The sequence below is a fragment of the Populus alba genome, chromosome 10 (genome assembly GCF_005239225.2).
Source record: "Populus alba chromosome 10, ASM523922v2, whole genome shotgun sequence".
NCBI classification, from domain to species: Eukaryota; Viridiplantae; Streptophyta; class Magnoliopsida; order Malpighiales; family Salicaceae; genus Populus; species Populus alba.
The window spans coordinates 11,630,293-11,649,809 of record NC_133293.1 but is presented as its reverse complement, the minus strand read 5'-3'; the positions used below and the strand labels follow the sequence as shown (position 1 = coordinate 11,649,809).

The 19,517-nt window shown below is 34.0% G+C and overlaps 2 protein-coding genes across 4 annotated transcripts; both read left to right on the top strand.

The window, feature by feature from the left end:
* Nucleotides 1-889: 889 nt before the first annotated feature.
* On the top strand, nucleotides 890-4,975 carry LOC118046493 (eukaryotic translation initiation factor 3 subunit I). Its single transcript, XM_035055424.2, has 8 exons — nucleotides 890-1,240; nucleotides 1,382-1,597; nucleotides 1,679-1,806; nucleotides 2,437-2,556; nucleotides 2,658-2,747; nucleotides 3,574-3,660; nucleotides 3,756-3,835; nucleotides 4,672-4,975. Exons 1-8 carry the CDS (start codon nucleotides 1,057-1,059, stop codon nucleotides 4,745-4,747), a joined length of 981 nt encoding a protein of 326 aa, XP_034911315.1. The 5' UTR covers nucleotides 890-1,056; the 3' UTR covers nucleotides 4,748-4,975.
* Nucleotides 4,976-8,848: 3,873 nt separating this feature from the next.
* On the top strand, nucleotides 8,849-12,010 carry LOC118046495 (NADH dehydrogenase [ubiquinone] 1 beta subcomplex subunit 7). Of its 3 annotated transcripts, none has more exons than XM_073412162.1 (2): nucleotides 8,849-9,312; nucleotides 11,424-11,714. In XM_073412162.1, exon 1 carries the CDS (start codon nucleotides 8,984-8,986, stop codon nucleotides 9,287-9,289), a length of 306 nt encoding a protein of 101 aa, XP_073268263.1. In that variant the 5' UTR covers nucleotides 8,849-8,983; the 3' UTR covers nucleotides 9,290-9,312; nucleotides 11,424-11,714. The 3 variants fall into 3 exon arrangements, with proteins under 3 accessions (XP_073268263.1, XP_034911317.1, XP_034911316.1); XM_035055426.1 differs by lacking the exon at nucleotides 11,424-11,714 and adding an exon at nucleotides 10,213-10,679 and having other exon boundaries at nucleotides 8,850-9,312; XM_035055425.2 differs by lacking the exon at nucleotides 11,424-11,714 and adding an exon at nucleotides 11,797-12,010 and having other exon boundaries at nucleotides 8,852-9,312.
* Nucleotides 12,011-19,517: the final 7,507 nt, after the last annotated feature.

Sequence of the window (19,517 nt, the reverse complement as noted above, 5' to 3'; positions counted from 1 at the left end):
AACTATTGTATTAATAACACAGGATTCGAACCCGAAACTATAGAAAAAACAAATCTCTTAATCTCAAGTTTTTATTATTGGACCATTTACTTATGATTAAAAAAAAATCATAGTTAATAATATATTATATTTTAGTTTGTATTACTTTTCACACTGTACAGCTAATCATGATTCTTCAAATATGTATTAAAAATAACTTTCATAACTATGCTAGTGTGAAATCCTAATATAAAAAAATTTAACTATTAAGTAGAGAATAATGAGTTTTTCTAACCACAAATCATGCATCACTAGTTAAATTCAAATGCCTTTTCCAATATAGACTGCCTGAGCATACTTTTATTATTAATTATTAGCTCTCTCCAATTATTTATTCTTTTAATTAGATTCTCTCAAGTAATGTAAATAATTAATTATACGTTTGCTTTTTTAGACTTATCAAAATCAAACGTACTGATAAAACATATTTAAACTCAAAACTAACAACAAACATGATTTTTTCTTGAAAATTAATGTTTATTTATTTTAATTTTATTAACTTTATTTTTTAAAAAAAATATCAAAACACTACACAAATCTTATAAACTTGGTCATGAAAACGTGCAAGTACCATACCATGAGCATAGATTTTATAGAAGAAAATTATTAAAATGTGATTTTTATTTCCTTGATGATATATGTGAAATTAACAGTTTAAATTGAAAATAGAAATAAATATTCCTTTTAATTCACGAAAAGAGTAGTTATAATTTAATATTTCTCATCCATAATTTGTTTTTAAAAAAATCAGAACTACTATTTATTGAAGGACAAAAAAGAAAAGTACATAATTAATTAGGAAACAAAAAGAAGCAAGACTTGGGCTGGAGGAGAAAGGGCTAAAATATGTGGCCGTGGCCTTAGTGGAAATATCTGTCTCCTAGTTTAATACGATAGAAAGAGAAAACCCTAGGTGTTCTTGCTCCCTGCTGATAACCTGAAGTTCCATCTTCATCTCCTTCCTGCGAATCATCAAACACAATCAAAATAATAAATCTCTATAAAATAATATAAAAGATGAGACCAATCTTGATGAAAGGGCATGAAAGGCCCTTAACATTCCTAAAATACAACAGGGAAGGAGATCTGTTGTTTTCTTGTGCTAAAGATCATAATCCCACCGTCTGGTTCGCCGAAAACGGCGAGCGTTTGGGCACATACCGTGGCCACAACGGAGCCGTTTGGTGTTGCGATGTATCAAGCAAGTTCCTATCTATCTCTCCCCTTCATTGAATTATTTTTTTTGCAAGGCTAAATTATGAAGATTTTTGCTTCATTTTTTTTTGCTGTTTTAGTATGTTAATGTTTTATTGTCTTAGGTTAATTATTATTAACAATGCAGGAGATTCGATGCTGCTGATTACTGCTAGTGCGGATCAGTCGGTGAAGCTGTGGAATGTTCAGACTGGAGCACAATTGTACACATTTAGTTTCAATTCACCGGCTCGGTCTGTCGATTTTTCTGTTGGTGATAAACTTGCTGTTATTACTACCGATCCCTTCATGGGAGTCACTTCTGCCATTAATGTCAAAAGCATCGCAGACGATCCTTCCCAGCGTAAGTTAGTTTATGTTACGGGCCTTATGGCTCATATTACATTTCATTGTGTTGTTGACTTAATGCTATTTTTTTTTGTAGAGAGTGGTGAGTCCGTGCTCACCATCACCGGACCTACGGGACGAATTAACAGAGCTGTTTGGGGGTCCCTCAACAAGACTATCATAAGTGCTGGAGAGGATTCTGTGGTCCGCATATGGGATTCCGAGGTAACAGGCGAGTTATTTTTTGCATTATTATTGTTGTTGTTATATAGGACAGCCAGGGGATATGATCTAGAAGCTACAGAAGTTTGTTTCTTACCTGATGTTCTTCAGGCTAAAAGGCTTAGAAATATTTGTGTGGACCTATATTTTTTGAGAACTCAAATTTAAATTCAACTCAACTAGAGCAGTTCAAGATTTGGTGCTGTAATAGTCCCATACTGGGAAAGTGAAAAGGCACCCTTTACCACTGTCCTGGGGATTATCTGATTTTACTTTTGGTTGTTCTGGAAGACTTGTGTATTTTAAGAGCACAAAATCAAATGTTAAAATTTCTATTTGCAAAGTAAAGAAAAGGTGGAACTTTTTTTCTCTTTCAAGTTTCATGCATAGTTTTTGTTGGAATGTTGCTCGGATGGATATTGCATTAGAGAACCTAAAAGAGAGCTGAAGAGCTCTAATATTTGTGTTAAATTGTTCTATTGGTTGAGATATTGTTTTGATTGAAAATATAAGAAAACAACTACAACTTTTGAATTTTCATTTGCATTCTACCACCAGCTCTGATATTTTGCAGTATTCTGTTTGTTGGTTGGTTTGATGTTTGAGTTTACACTGTGTCTCTCTTATTTGCAGACTGGAAAATTGTTGAAAGAGTCAGACCCAGAAGTTGGGCATAAGAAGCCAATAACATCACTCACAAAATCTGCTGATGGTTCCCACTTCCTGACTGGTTCTCTAGATAAATCTGCCAAGGTAGAGTGCCTGACTTTAACAATTTCTTTTTTCTGAGATTTTCTTGCTGTAAAGGCGGCTTGACATTCTCTTGCACTGCTTGTTTTTCTGCAACTTTGTAGCTCTGGGACACCAGAACTTTAACTCTTATCAAGACCTATGCAACAGAACGCCCGGTTAATGCTGTTACAATGTCTCCACTTCTTGATCATGTATGTGTCACAAAACCTTTTTCTTACTGTTTTCATGTTGTACTCGTGTTTTTTGTAAATTTGTTCATCATTCTTTCAGACTCCATTAAAGAGTTTTGCTGCTTGAAAATGTTACAGATTATTGGCTGTCACTCCTTTATTCCTTTTCCATTAAGATCCTTTTTTATGTGCTGATGAAGCTATCTTGCTGGTCAATTCCCACCATATCTTTGGCAAAGTATACATAGTTACAAGGCTGTCACTCCTTTATTCCTTTTCCATAAAGATCCTTTTTTATGTGCTGATGACGCTATCATGCTGGTCAATTCCCACCATATCTTTGGCAAAGTATACATAGTTACAAGGCTGTCACTCCTTTATTCCTTTTCCATAAAGATCCTTCTTTATGTGCTGATGAAGCTATCATGCTGGTCAATTCCCACCATATCTTTGACAAAGTATACATAGTTACAATTGTTGAATGGGCCTCATTTTGGTAGAATGAATTGGTTTGTAATCACTGTGAAGTATACATAGTTGTTGTCAACCACAATTTGTACAACATCAATCTAGGGAGGCAGATGATTTTCATTACCCTAAACCTTGTGAGCTTATCCTTTGGAGGGCTGACATGTCATTGTATCGAATTAGCTTTTGATTTATAGTCTACTAATTGGTAAGATTATCAGCGTACTTGCCTTTTCAGGACCATAATTTGGTGGACCTAAAATTGGGCTTTTTTTGGTTGATGGTTATTGATGATAAATAAAAGTTGATTATTTGTTCAATTCTTTTCCATGTTTCTTCATTTCATTTTGGTAGGAACTAACTGTTGTTTTTCTTGTAGGTCGTGCTTGGAGGTGGGCAGGATGCATCATCTGTCACCACAACTGATCACCGTGCTGGGAAGTTCGAAGCCAAATTCTACGACAAGGTTACTTCATGCTGATGAATGTTCTTTTTATGATATGAAGATCTGTGGCTGTGCAACCTTTTGAATTTGTCTTATTTGACCATTTTAATTTGCAGGTTCTTCAAGAAGAAATTGGTGGTGTGAAAGGTCATTTTGGACCTATAAATGCTTTGGCGTTCAACCCTGATGGGAAAAGGTATGGTTTCTGCCACATCTTATTTCTTACTTCTTAAATTAGTGTCAATGAATTTTAATCAGATATAATCATCAATGACATTCCATTTTTTAACGCAAATCTTTCTACATAGTATCTGTTTTCTGTAGTTTTAAACAGTTTACCCAAAAACACTTATAAATATAGCATATGGATTTTGCTATAGCACTCATTAGCTGCAGCTATAGATGATGTGTGCATACATGAATAAAATATCATTCTTTGACATGCTAAATGATTTTATTTTTTTGCTAATGCATTGGTTGGCTTTACCTATAGATGATGTTTGTATATATGAATCAAGTACCATGCTTGACCTGCCAAATGAATTTCTTTGAATAAGTTTTTAAATTTATAACCAGTTTGTTTAAGGTTATGGATGATATTGTAAAGTGGTGGCACCTTCCTGGTAATGCTGACACTATCAGATGACCGATATTTGTGGGTGTGATGGTACAGCTGTCCTCATAGACTGGCCATAAACTAACCTGGATAGTTTGCACTGTTTTTGAACAAGGTCATTGAAACTTTCAATGTGTAAACAATGACTATCATTAGTACTGGGGATGATAGTGTGCAAATGTTGAGATGGGTTCTACAAGGTTTGCCATGTGGTAAAAATCGGGAAAAGTTTTTTGAACTTCATGTTCGATTAGTCACACAGATTTTAGCAATATTATTAAGACAATCAATCATTCAGGAATCTGGAAACAATTATTTTCTGGTGTTTTGCGCTCCGTTGCTTAAATAATGTCAAAGCTTTTAATTACCCTTGAATGCTTCGTCTGATTTATTCCATAATCTTTTCGAACCTGTAGTTTCTCAAGTGGAGGTGAGGATGGTTATGTCAGGCTGCACCACTTCGATCCAGATTATTTCAACATAAAGATTTAGATTGTAAGCATATGTATCAATATCAGAATCTAGCCAATAGAGTTCACTTAGCTAATGTTGGAGAGGATTGGAAAGAGTTTTGGTGTGGTGTTGTAAGTTGGAGCGTGGTGCCACACAAGAGATTCTATTTTTGCACATGCTCATCATTTTCCTTCTGTTTTACAACGAAGTTGTTACAATTTTTGTCTGGGGTTATGAGCAAGGAATTTTTGTCTGTTTCAATGTTCCTATCAGTGCATCTTTATTTCAACAACTGTTTGCTCGAACTTGTAATATGAGAACTGATATCCAGTTAAACTCTCGTCTTTGAACTGGTCTATTGTCATAGCAGTTGGGTTTCTTAACAGTGCTTCGGGATTGTCTCAGACAGCCGGTGGCCGTTCAAATTTAACTAACATTATGTTATTCGATCTTATTTTATATCAATTAACGACAACAATCCACAAGGTATTGTGAAATTACCGTCATTATTATAAAAAAAATACAAAGATCCCTTTGGATTTGAAAGAAGCTACGTATTAGAAAAGAAAAGAAAAATATTAAACATGGGAGTAGACAAGTTTAATGTTTTTGATAAATAAACTATGGTGATTTCAGTTACCTTTTGTTTTGTTTTATTTCTTAATTTAAAAAAACATTGTCATGCTAGGTGATGAGAGGGATGAAATCCCAATGGGCATGGTTCTTTTTTGGGTAGATGCAAACAATTAAATTTATGTAATGATGCAGCAGAGAAGGTGATTAACAAGTCAAGTTCGAAAGAGTCGTTGGCTTGGATTGTGAGTTTCCTGGATTCTAAATTGAGGGATGTGAACGGGAGATCAAGAGTCAGAGAAAGGTTCCGAAGATAACTGGTCAAGTTCGAAAGAGGCGTTGATTTTTATTTTTCAAGGCAGTTTGTGAATTAAAAAAAAAAATTTTGATAACTAGCTACATGTTTTTTTTTTTTTAAATTAATTATAAATTAAAAGGCCAATATATGTATTTAACTAAATAAATCAAGACCATTGTTTCAATAAATAAAAATAATAATTAAGGTTTTTATTCGTCGTCTTGTTGCGGGTCAAATATTTTATTTTTGGACATAAGAGAATGAATATACATTTGTTATCAACATGTGTTTGTGACATTAAGTAAAAAATATAACTATAAATAAAAATATTAATGTTTATATATTATAAAATAAAGTGAAATTATACATATTAATAAAAATGTGTAATATTTCAAATTAATTTTTAATATAATGAAGAAATAGAATAATGTTACCATTGATACAGGGAAACACTACTTAATTTTAGTTTTGTTTAGTAATTTTTCAAAAAAGTGCAAAGAAATAAAATTTACAAAAAAAAATCATAAAATAATGAAGATAATAACAAAGAGAATAGTAAAAAAAAAAAAAAAAACTATGTGTAAAATGATCAATATTAAATGAAAAAGGTAAAAAATATATTTTTTTCTTTTAAAAAAAGTATAAAGAAAAAAATATTTTAAAAAAGATAAATGCCAAATATAAAATAATAAATATGACAAGTATAAGGAAAAAAAATAATTTTTTTTTTTAAAATATAAAATTATTTCTACATTTAAAAAGGTTTCGTTTTAGTATATTAAATGTATAATAATGATTTATGTATTAACTCTATTGCGGAAAACGGAATAAGGGCAACTGCAAAAACTATTCTCTTCAATCCGCAGATTAACTGCTTCAACCTTCTTTAAGGTATCCACCAGAACAAAACAATAAAAGAATTTCTCCAGGTACAGATGAGAATTATTTTGGTAACCTTGTTGATGATGATTTTAAAAATCCAGTTCAATTACATGCAAAATAATGAAGCCGAGATGGGCAATAACAGTAACTATAAACAGACAACCTTTGAATACCTACGGATTTACAACATGAATAAAGCGAATCTCAAGCTTAATCCTACAATGAATGACTAACATAGGTCTGCTCCCATGTCCAGAAAATTATGGTGATCACAGTTATTTTTTTAATATTTTTGAATTGTTTTGATATGCTATAAAAATAAATTTCTAAAAATAAAAAATATATATATTTTGTGTTTCTTTTTAAAGTCATTATTGGATGAAAACTCCTTTTTTCTTCCCTAAACAAGTGTTATTAAATGAAGTTCTATAACCCTGATGGAAAAAGGAGTGAACTTCTAGTGATATATTCTTCTTATGGATATCTTTTTGTTGTTTTTTTCTCGGATGTGATACCACCAGCTATGCTGCTCATAAAACCAACCACTTCTGTGGCCATTTTTCTGATGCCTGCATGCTTCGACAGTTTTTAACTGAACAGCGAGGTTGATGCTGTTCAATGCTGCATTACAGCATTATGTAGCAACCTTGAACGAATGTATCTCCCTTGGTTCTCTCACAGCTGGTTTTATGTTTTGATTCCTCAATGATATGATAGCAGTGACGGTGGCACGCATCATTATTAGCCTAGATGCTGCCGTCTATGATTTCTGGGCTCATCAGCGATCAGAGAAATCCAGCGGATCCTCGTAGAAGGCTTCAGCATTCAAATCGTGCCTTGGCCATCCAGCTTTTGCTCACCTTCAACAGCTGTTTATTTTGATTCAGGAAATGTATGGTATCTGCCAAAAAAAGTGGAGATATTGAATTGCGATAAAATTTTGTTAATCAGGATTCGGGGAGTGATGGATTTGTGGCACCACCGGGATCTTGTTTCGAGCATCTGTAGAAGACCTAAAGGAGCATATTATGACTTATTCAGACATGATGAGCATCATGTATGTTAATGTCGTGCAAGATGATTAGTAGTTTTTGTTTGAATTTTCTCGATGGCAGATTCCCCTTTTTTAACAATTTGATGAAAATATTCTGTTATTGGCGTACCAGCGTCACTGCTTGCTTGTGAAGCTTGAGCGTTAGCATGCTGGTAGCAGCTTCGGCCTGCCATCCACTATCCAAAATCCAGCAAGAGGGAGACGTTTCCATGTTTCTTTAAAGCTTCATCCCCTCAATTTTCACTTCGTTGCAGGGAAAGCCACCTCTGCTATAAATGGACTCCGTAGCCATTCCTGCAGCTGGTAAAGATCCAATTATTTCTGTTTATCACTCGAACGTTGACCGAATGTGAATGAAACATGTAACCATCATATTTCATACATATTCGATCAATATTCGAGGGATAAACTAGGAAATATTCGATGAGCTCTGCATCAAGCCAGCCAATCAATGGGATGCTACCCAGGTGTTTCTAGCTTAGATTTTAGACAGAAAAAAGCTGCATCTTGATCGGCTTCACCTGAAGGCTGGAACATATTTCTAGGTCTTCTCCTTGTACTAAACATGTACGATCTGTTAGTACAAGAGGTGTGCAGTACAACATTTTGTGTTAGTACGCAATGGTCTGGAGTACATAACCAATTCGTAAGATGTTACTAGACCAGGATGGTTTCTGCCATGCCTTGTTTTAAGTGCTCTATTATATATAGGCTTTGAAAGGTAAATATTCGATCTAAGCAACTTGCCGGTGCTTGACATTGAGAATTTTTTCCAAGAGGAAAATTTCGCAAGCATATAGGTCGAAAAGTATAGCCATCTAGAAAACAGGAATTTCAATTGAGATCAAAGTAGTAAATACATTCCGGCAGCCGTTCCAGATTTAAATGGAGTTAATATTATAATATACGACACTGTTTTTATACATTTAAAGATTTTATATATATATATCAATTGTCTTGGGGTGTGGATCAGTCCTGGGTCTGATTTTGTTTTTTATATAAAAAAATATATCTATTTTGTGATTATAACATTTGAAACTGGGAATGGAAATTTAGTGTAGTGGTATAAATTATTAGAATTTCACAAGAATTGAAATATTCTTATTTTAAGGTTTGCAAGTTATACTTCGGAAATATTAAAATAGAAACTTGCAATTTGCAAGGGTATTGTAATTATAATTCCAACTTTTATTTATAGAAAAAGAAGGACTCCAAAATTGAAAAGCAGAAAAGAGAAGGCCAATATAGCCCAATGGAAATTAACCGAAGCCACAAGTCCACAATCAAGAAGCCCATGCCACTATCCTGCGGTTGCTAAGGCTCCAGAACGTCAGGACTGAAGTCTGAGAAAGAACGAACATTACATTAGGCTTAGCCAAGCCAAGCCCCGAACTGAATCGAAACAAGAAAGGAGAGGAGAGGAGAACAGAATCCCATAATCAATCAATCAATTGGAGGAGAGAAAGAGATGGAAGTGCCAGGATCATCAAAGCCAATGATAGCAACACAGGAAGAAATGGCTGAGGCAAGGGTCCCAATTCCATACAGAGACCAATGCGCCCATTTGCTGATCCCACTCAACAAGTGCAGGCATGCTGAGTTCTTTCTTCCATGGAAGTGTGAGAACGAGCGCCATGTTTATGAGAAGTGTGAGTATGAGCTTGTCATGGAGAGAATGCTTCAGATGCAGAAGATCCGTGAAGCTGAGGCCAAACTCAAACAATCACACAAGCAAGGAACCATCCCTCTCATCCCCAAGACTGCGAATGCTTAGCCTCTGTTTCTTTCAGTGTTCTGGTAAGTGGGTTTTTCATAAAATTGGAATCTTGATTGCTTTTTGTTGGGCTTTTTTGAGAACTTTGGGTGGTTTGCTTAAGTGGGTTAATAAGTTTTGGCGTTGATTATCTAAGGTGGTTTACGTTGCGGTAAAGCTTTGCAGATTATTAGGGGAAAATTTGGATGATTTTTAGTGCTTGATTGTGATTTAGGGGCTTGCCTTCCTATTGTTTGGTTTTCTGATTATCAATATCTACAGGTTACTGATGAATTGTGATTTTTTCAGTGAGTTATTGAATTTGGAAATTTGGGTTTTGATTATATGACTTGGGTTATGGTCTTGTCGGTACTTGATGGTTTTGAGCTTAAAGTAATGTTTTCTTGATGAAGTTTCAGAACAGTTTTGTAGGAGGCATCTTTTGTTTTCCTCTCTGCAGTGCAGCTAGATTATTTGTTTTGGTTGATTTGTCTGTGTGTTATCTAAAGTCTCCATTGACACAAAGAGATTAGAACAATTTAGTGAGCTAAGAGTCTTAGGACTAATGTTTAGTTTGGAATGGATTTCTTTTTAGCTGTTCGACCAATCAATTAGGTTTGATTGGTTGTGGAGTGACGAGTATTAACATGAATTGGAATGTGGAAGGATGCCCGGACCTTAGTTGGTGATGTGAAATGTTAAGGTAGCTCAAGTAGATCTGCTAGTTCAATATGCATGAGATTGTACAATTTTCAAATCAAGAATTTTTTTTTTTCTTAAAGCGTATATTTCTCAAAGTATTGTGGATGTTTTCCCCAATTCCTGTGACCTATCTCTCAAAACATTGTAGTTAAGTGTCGGAATAGTTTCATTCAAGTGCTTAGTTTCTTTTGAGTAGCTTTTAGTACTATTGAATTTTTCTATGACCTCATGTATTATTCTAGGGATTTGATTGGTTGTGAAGTGGTGAATGTTGCTTCTGCAAAGTTGAGGCTCAAACATGGGTTGTGTAGCATATGCAGAACATGAAGGGGAAATTTGAAAGGGTCCCAGACCCTAGTTCATATTTTGATAGGTTGGGGTACTCGTATCAAGATGGATCGACTAGTTCATACTAATAGTGCCATTCAGCCTATTCTAAGTCCAATTGCTCAAATTTTGAAATGCGGAATAGATTGGTATATGGAAGGCAATTATTTTACTTTGTATGTAATTGAGGAAATCCCTTCGTCATGTGGAACTGATTGGTGATCACTTCTCCATTTTTCTTCAGGGAACATTTTAGGCAGTTGTAATCATGTGAGATGACAATCAGATGATTGTAAAGTCTCCAAAATTTCTCTATTAGGAATTTCTAGTTTCAGTTAAATTTGCAATCAATTCTAATGATTTGTTTTGTTCTTGCAAGAAATCACTCATTGAATTGGTAACTGTGATTTACTTTTGGAATCAGAGCCTGTATCTTACTTTAAATTACTACCGCCCTCTGACTCTAGTTACTAAGCTACCTATACAACTAATCTAATGTAATATAAACAAACTCCACTTGCATGGGAAAAAAAGAGGGGGAAATTTTGATTATCTTTAGTCTCGGCAGTTTTGCAATTGAGAAGTAGGATAAACATTGACAGAAAGCCTTTGAAATCTCCTTCAGGAGTCACTAACATCAATATGTTAATCTGTAATGAGTTTGGATGTGAAGAAACTATTGGAAGCAAGTTCAGTACAGTAATGCTTAGTGCAGACACATGTCCCTTACAAAATCTTTTCCGTTTCTCATTTCAGCTCACATCCACTTTGAGAATATTAAAGAGCAATGTCCTCTGTGAATCATTTCTCCATGAGTTCCATCTTTTCTGATTGTTTTATTTTATAAGGCTAAACTATTGCCCTTGGATAGTACATGAAAGACCATGACAACATGCATATCAGCAAGAGGTGCAACCATGCATATTTAGCTTTAAATGTGATAGTAAAGGTATTTAAATTATTAAACCATCAACTTCAAGCAAATCCATAATTCAACCAGTCTTTAAAGGAAGGACCTGCCACACGTGATTATGTATTGACACGTAGTCTTCTTTCTAATTGTTTAAGATATTGATGTACTTGTTGTAATTGCTAGCAAAGTTCATGATATTTGGCAATAGTGCAGGTGAGATATATTCGTACTTCATACAAATCAAGTTTTTGTGTTACATATCGCGTTTGGTTTTATACCTTCTTAGAACACTTGCAGTGGAAAGATGTGTACATGGACGTCAATGGGGATTGATCCACACATGGCTTGATTTTTTTTTTATTGCTGTTGACAGTTTGGTTGTGTTTTGAAGATGAAGAATAGCAAATATTCATCTACTCTTATCTTTGTAGACAGCAGTCAATTTGAATGTTGATCTACTTGTTATTATTTATACATCTAGTTTTCCTCTATGCGGTTACCATTTACCTCCTACTCTTTTATTTTGTGATTTGGTTTGTGGTTCTTACTCTGCTCTGCATGTTCCGCCCATTGACACTGGTGACAGGAAGCTTTATTACTGAGATATGGGTCGTTTGGTGTTTCTGGCTGCTGTTGGCGGGAAGTTATTTTATTGGGAACTGTCAATCTGGAGACAAATGTTAAACACTCAATAATTTTCGAATATTTTGGGTTCTGCAAACTTGTTCATGGAATAAGTTCCTAACTAGCACTGACATTTTATGATTTCACATCTTTTACTGGATTTGAATTTGGCAAAATTGAATTTTATGGATGATGCTTGGGACAGCAGCGTTGTTGTTGTGCAGACATCACACGTGCCATGGCTATTCTTCATTAGTACAAAAGTGAGTTTTACATAAGATGTGAGATTGGATTTCCAGCATTGTTGATTTTCTTCCTGTTCCCTCATTTTATAGGGCACTATTTAATGAAGTTGCGTTCATCTTTCTGGTTCTCTGCATCACAAGCGTGTGAAAGAATGTAATCGAAAAATTCTTGAGTCGCCCCCATTAATCTTTCTTCTGAGTTTGGGAAGCGATTGCATGCTCTTGTACAATTAGATGGATATATAACATAACCTTATAAATGCTTGATTCTGAAGAGCGCCGTCCCAATTACCGTCGAGTTGATTGGTAAATTTACATACCGATCGTTGGAAGTTGATGCTTCAAATTTCGAAGGACTCGGTCTCGTTTTCTTCTTTGCTGTGGACCATTCATCATTCCTGAAGGAAAACAATGAAGCCCAGCTGAGATTTCAATTTTTTTTGTTCGGTGTCAGGACAGTTTGAGGTAGCAAATAGCTTTTCGTAAATTTCAAAATGGAAAGTATAAACCGCATTCAATTTTAGCAAAAAATTGAAATTTTCCAAGTTGCCAAACGGCCACGTTTTCAAGAATTTCGTATACATTGATCTCGCGGTATGTAATTAGCTATAAACAGGCCCACGAGGTACTGCAGTTCACAGTTTGAGCAATGGAGAAGGCCTGTTAGGCTCCTCCCAAGAGCAGACTTGCTTGGGCTAAGAGGGCATGCAGAACACTGAAAGTTTAAAACATGCTGTAGAAGCCACGACATTATTCTAAATCAATTATATAGCTGTAATGAGTTACTGTATACAAACAGAAAAATTATATAAAAAAGAATTCATAGTGACATCTTTGAAATTTATTTTTCGAAGGTGAGATCGGGTTATTCAGTATAGTGCTGTGTAGCCCTGCAGGCTTGGATCTCCCGCTGTGTGAAAACAAAAATATCAAATTCTTGTCTTTCATTCCTTCTTTTTCCTGGAAAAAGGTCCCCATTGGATGTGTTTGAAGTTCTATACTTGTAGAGCATGGCCCTTCACCTAGAAGTTGTAATAAAAGAAATGTGAAACATGTCCCGATGCCGCAATTCATGTCGTTTTTTCGATATATTAGACAAGATGCATGGAATGAAGAATCCATCCAATTATTCAAACCTTTTGAAACGTTATTATAGTATAATATTGTGACACGAATACACACCTAGAGACTATTTGCACGTGATTTGCACCCAGATGCTCTTGCCCTAGTTAAGATTAGCCTGAGTTGGTAATCTTGACATAATATATTAAGGACACCAACTTCTTTTGGATTCCAAGTTTGAAAACAAGGGCATCATCTCCTTGTTTCTTCTTCTCTCTCTCTTCTCACGCTCGCGCAAAGTCGGCTCTCGACCCATGTGGGAATGAAAGTGATTATGACATTAGTGTTAACAAAAACGGTAAAGCATTGCTTGCAGTAAAGACTCTTCTCAGTTTTCCTGATCTTCTGCTTTAATTTGTCATTACTAAAAAGTGAAATACAGTGCGTGCCAGTTATAGAGAGTCACGACCATCTTTTTTAATGATGGTCAAAGTTTTCTTCTTCTTTATTTTTTTAATTTTATGGGTGGAAATCAACAGTGCAATATATAGTGCTTGATGACTCCTAAAAAATAAACTCTACTAATATATGTTGCATTAGACAAAGTCTGATGGTTTAAAAAAAAAACATGAGAATGATCGAGAAACATTTAAAAATAGTTATTTGATATATTTGTTTCTGATAAAAACAGTTTAAAAAAGAGAGTTGGATCACACGAACGAGCACTCCTGGAGTAAATAATTTGTAGCCATCAAGAAATGGATTAGGAGTAAGGGACACGACACCTGTAGCTGTAAGATTTCTTACGTTAACATGGAAAGAAGTAGAAACCTCGAGAGAATGTTAAACAAGTATCTATATATATATATATATATATATATATATATATATATATAATCTTGGTGAGAATGAGGTAGAGAATACCTAACACGTTGATTTTTATTTTTCTTTTTGGATCGTGTTTCTCTAGAAGAATTCAATCAAAAGTGTGTAGAATAAATAAAAAGGAGCAACTCCAGCACGTGTAAGCTAGGGAATGTTGCGATATTCTTGCCAGGTCAGGCAGTGCATCCTTTTTTTATATGGCTGGCCCAGAGGTTCGAGCCAATCGAACGAAGGCAATTTGTAATATTCAACCACTAGTTCCTCTCTTCAATTATCAAGATTCAAAAGTCAAGCAATGGTGGGTCCTGCTTCTTCGATCATCACATATTCCCTGCGCCAATTTGAAGTTGCATTTTCATGCTACGTCAAATATTAATGATATATTTTCTACTAATAAATTTGCTCGAAGAATCCATGATAGCATCCTGGGATGCTCGGAGTCCATGATAGTTATTTCTTTATATTAATATATTAAACGATTTTATAAAATATCGCTTGAAACACTACACCTCTTTGTTTTGGCATCCACTCATGTATAATCAAATAACGAGAGCGAAGAACAACACAGAAGAGGTCAAGAGTACTTCGTCAGTTCCTTGGCTCTGGCCATGGCTTCTCTCCTCACAGACAAAGGAAGATGGATATTGGGGTGCCAAATGCCGATTTCACAGACCAGAAGGGTGATTGATGGTTTGATATTCATCTGACAACCTGCCTCGACGCCTGTAGCTTGCATTTCAAAGAAAAATAAAGGGGTGACGCTGCACATGCTCCTTTATGTTTTTTTTTTTGTTTTTTCAAACACCTCAGCTATGATCAAAAGTAATTTTTGGCTGCACATAAACATATGACAGGGTGATGACAAAACTAGAATCCATAGTCAAAAAACTACCCTTCATGTAAGTCTTTGAAAATTAATGCACCCACGGTAGCACTGCATTACGACTTTGCGAGAAAGGACAAGTTCTATCGTATTGTCATTTTCGTGTGTATCATAATTAAGTTTCCAAAGGTTACTTCTAGGTCATTTCAAAATTTCAACAAGGCATGTACAGCACGCTAAAGTTAAATAAACATGCATAGACAATGAGCATCGCAATACAAGTCGCCAGGACTCCCCATTTCTAGTAATCCCAGATGTTGTTGTTTTAGCGAGAAGATTTTTTGTTTTTTTTAACTTTCTTAATTTGAATTTTAAAATTAGCATCTGAGAAAATTCTTTTCTTGAATGTATCGGACAAGTATAAGGGATAGGTTCTGATTTTTTTAATAAAAAAAACTTAATTTCTCTTAATTTACAACTTGCAAACATAACCTGATTTTGAAAACACAAAAAAGTAGAGAAAAAGAAAGCGAAAGCGAAAACGAAAACACTCCTTTGATTGCTTTTTATGTAATTAAACTGTCATTTTTAAAAGATCGTGGATCCTCGTTTGATCCAGGAATGTGATTACAGATACTCTAGAATAGAAGTAACAGCAACAAGGTTTGATAAAATGTGTACAACTTACCTGTACCGAAGCTCTTCAATCAAGAAAAGAAACTCAATTATTCAAACTTTTAACCTAATTCATTGACACGAGGTTGTAAAGTCAAGATGGTGGGAACCTTCCCTCAATCATTGTTCATTCCCCCTAGATCATGAGAATGAATAATTTCAATTTTGATATAACCAAAAGGTTTCATTCCTCATTCCTGGATCTGCTGTTCGCAGTAGCTTCCATGCATAGTTTTATATCCAGGTAAAATATCAAAGGATAGTTAGCTTCTTTTCACATTAATATTTTTGAAACTCTATTAACCAAAATACATATAAATTAAAATATTCGTTAGACCAGAGATTAAACTTCGTTTTCTCGTATAAATGTGGGCTCTATAAATGATTTTTACAATAGGGTTCGCATTTATATGAGAGAAATTAATGCAATTATTGATGTACTTAATACCTCAATCAAAATAGCTGGATGCAATTCTCTCTCTCTCCAATATTTCATCTTATCGCGTGCAAACGTCCCGATAATAGAAAAGGCGATGCTTATATCCACGTTCCCAAGATGCCAGGCCTCATGAGAACGGATTGCATTTGATCAAAACGGAGATATATAGATATTAAGTATGGGGTGGGTCAACACTTTCGTTTTAGTTCCTGTTAGGGCAAATTAGCTGGTTGCATACAATTGTGGTTAAATGCATGTAACTAAACACGAAGACTAGAGTTAAAAGTAAGAGAGAAAGAAATTGGCTAAAGGGGGTTAGAAAAAACCTGCATTATGTCTCAATTCTAATGTCTCTTTCAGGGTCTATCGTAATAGGAGTTGCTGTAGGTGACCTTGAGCCGAGATAAAGATGTGGAAAATGTTCGTCGAGGTGCTTTAGATGACCATCTTTTTGACAAACTTTGCTTCGCAAGTGAATGTCAAACTTTATTTGTGTAGCAGGTCATATCATGCATGATAGGCCATGTGGGTAGGATAAAGAAACGATTGCCCATTGCTAAACAATAAAGGATTAGATAGAATTAAAAAATGAAACGACATGGAGATTAATTGAACCTATTCTCAAATGACTACGGATACAGACGAGAAACACATACACATTATACGTCAATATAAGAATATTTAATCTCTTGGGTGGTTAAATTAATCAAATTTTAAATTTATTTTTAATCATCATGAGTTTTAATTTCTTTCAGAATTTCCTATAAAGGTTTATATTATTGTTAATTTTAAAATTTATAAAATTAATTTAGATAAATACCATCTGACTTGAATATACATTTTGGTCCAGAAAATCTAAACATGTGCGAGAATTGTTCTAAAGTGGACTAAATCTCTGATATCTTTTAGGAACGATGCAAGTCTTGAATGAAGTTCGATCCTCTAGCTTTAGAGGTGGCAGCGGTTCGAATCTACACCAATTTCCTTATATCCATGTCTTCTTTGACCCGGAAAATCCATATTTGCCACACCTTCATCCCTAACATGGTTTGAAAGGGTTAAATGGGGATCGAGCTTGTTGACCTGTCGAGCAGTCACCAAATACCCAATCTGACCTAATTGTTTCTTTTTTCAAAGTCATTATTCAAATATCCATTGCATGCGTTGCCTTCGAATATCACATCCTAAGGCCTCGTCTTCACATTAAGCCATGCGATTATCTCCAGGCAGTTGGAGACATGCTATAATCAAACAACCCACCTTAAATATTACTAATTATATAATGATTGATTCAGCTGAATACCTGAATCACTCAAATTCTTTATAAGTTTAACTATTTTGTTGAATTGTATTCCATTAGTACAGTAGTTCTGAAGCTTCGTCTGAGATTGCTATATACTTGTTCTTTGTTAGAAACTTGCATACCAGATTTGATCAAGAACAATATTTGATCTATTATTTTATTTTTTTCTATTTGGAATTATAAATTTAAATATTAATCTACCAGATCTATAAATTAATGGATGTAACTTTTTTATTATTATTCTCTATTAAATTAAATTATTTTATTTTTTTTTATAAATAAATACTTGTTTTCATGAAAAAAGATATATTAAAAAGTCCAAAAGAATAAAATATAGTATGAGAAAGCGATTTGATAGGTTTTGGCTCACAAGACAGCACATGCGTGTCCTAGAAAGTGGTGGAACGCAAATTTAAACATGAAACAAGACAAAAATCCTTTTTTTTTAATCATGTCTGGTGCGTGCACTAACTTCATATCTACGCTTATAAAAACACATACAACAATTTAAGGAAGAAAGAAAAGCTTTATATCCAATGGAAAAGGCTCCGACACAGATAAGAGAAAACAACACCGTTTTGTCAGGAATAACACAATAGGGTAAATTCGCCATTCGTCAGCTATTTTAGTGCAGAAGATTTTATATATATATATATATAATAATCTGAGAAGAGTTTCAAGTTTAATCCACCAGCTCCTTGAAATAGTAGTAATGATGATGTAGCTAGCTGGCTGAAGGAAGGAATTGCAACAGAAACGCAGAGGAACACACACAAAAACACGTAGTCTACGTCACTAGTTCTCTCTTAGCTCGGCGATTTGACGAGACTTCTCATAAAAAACAACAACACTATAAATGAGAAAACAAAACCCTACTTGCTATGTATAGTACTGGCTAGCTACTATATATTCCTTCATTTAACCATGAAAAAAAAATTCTCCAGATTCTCTCTCTATCTCATGTGGAATGCTCTCTCTCTTGGCAGCCAAAAGAGAAAGAAAAAAAAAATAGAGAGCAGCCAACAATTACTTAACATTCGTTGCGATCAAAGCAGATTTTGCAAAATCCTTTCCGTCTCTCAAAATTATTTCTTACACATTTTTCGAGGCGAGGCGAGGTTGTCAAATTTTCTCTGCCGCACAAGCCAAAAAGTACCCGGCGGCCTCGATGTTAGCTCTAAATCTTATTCACCTTGGCAAAATGTTAGGTAAAAATAAAAATAAATAAATAAAATGATGTTTTTGTGGCGACGCTTTTTTGCTGCCAGAAAATCAGATTTAAGATCGGTAGTAAATATGCGTTTTGTATTTATATTTAGAGCAATTTTTTTTCAAGTTTTTTTTAAATATATTAAAATAATATTATTATTTTATTTTTAAAATTTAATTTGATAACAGCATGTCAAAAAAATCTAAAAAAAATTATTTTTTTTTTCAAAACTGTTTTTTTACATTGCAAAAATAATTAGTAAAAAGATTGATAAAATAATACAATATAAAAAAATAACATGATTTAGAGAGTCACGTGCATCATCTACTATTTGCAAGTGTCAAATATAACGAGAGAGGCTCTCAAATTGTAAAATTTATAAACGCAAGATTCAAAAAAAAAAAAAAAAAGAGGAGAATGAAAAAAAATCTTTGAGACATACTAAAATTTTGATTACCATATCACCGTTGTTATTGAAAAAATTTTGATAGGATAAATTTAATGATATCAATAAAGATCATCATCGATAATTAATATGGGCCACACGAGGGGCCACAGACAATTGAGTCTCGATATTTTTAGACGACTCGCATGACCTCCTTCGTTTACTATTTGTGATCCTTTTTTATTTTATTTGATTTTTATTATTGAGATTTTTTCAATAATATAGGTGTTATCATTGCATAACTTAATTGTGATTTCTATATCTTTTTTTATTATTTATTCTCTCTCTTTATAATATGTGAAAAGATAGGAGAGATAGAAAATTAAAAATAAAATAAAATAATCATAAAGAAACATTGAAGCTCTAGTAACAACATTATTAATATTATTAAAAATATCTTGATAAGAATATTTTAATAACACAAAAAAAAATCACAAATGATAAACAGAATAAATCACACGAGTCGTTCAAAAATATTGAGGCTCACTTGCATTTTGGATATTCATGTGCCAGTTTTAATTGTTATTGATAACTTTTTTGGTTATTGTTAGATTTATATTATTAAGATTTTTTCATGTTATTATTAAAATTGTCGG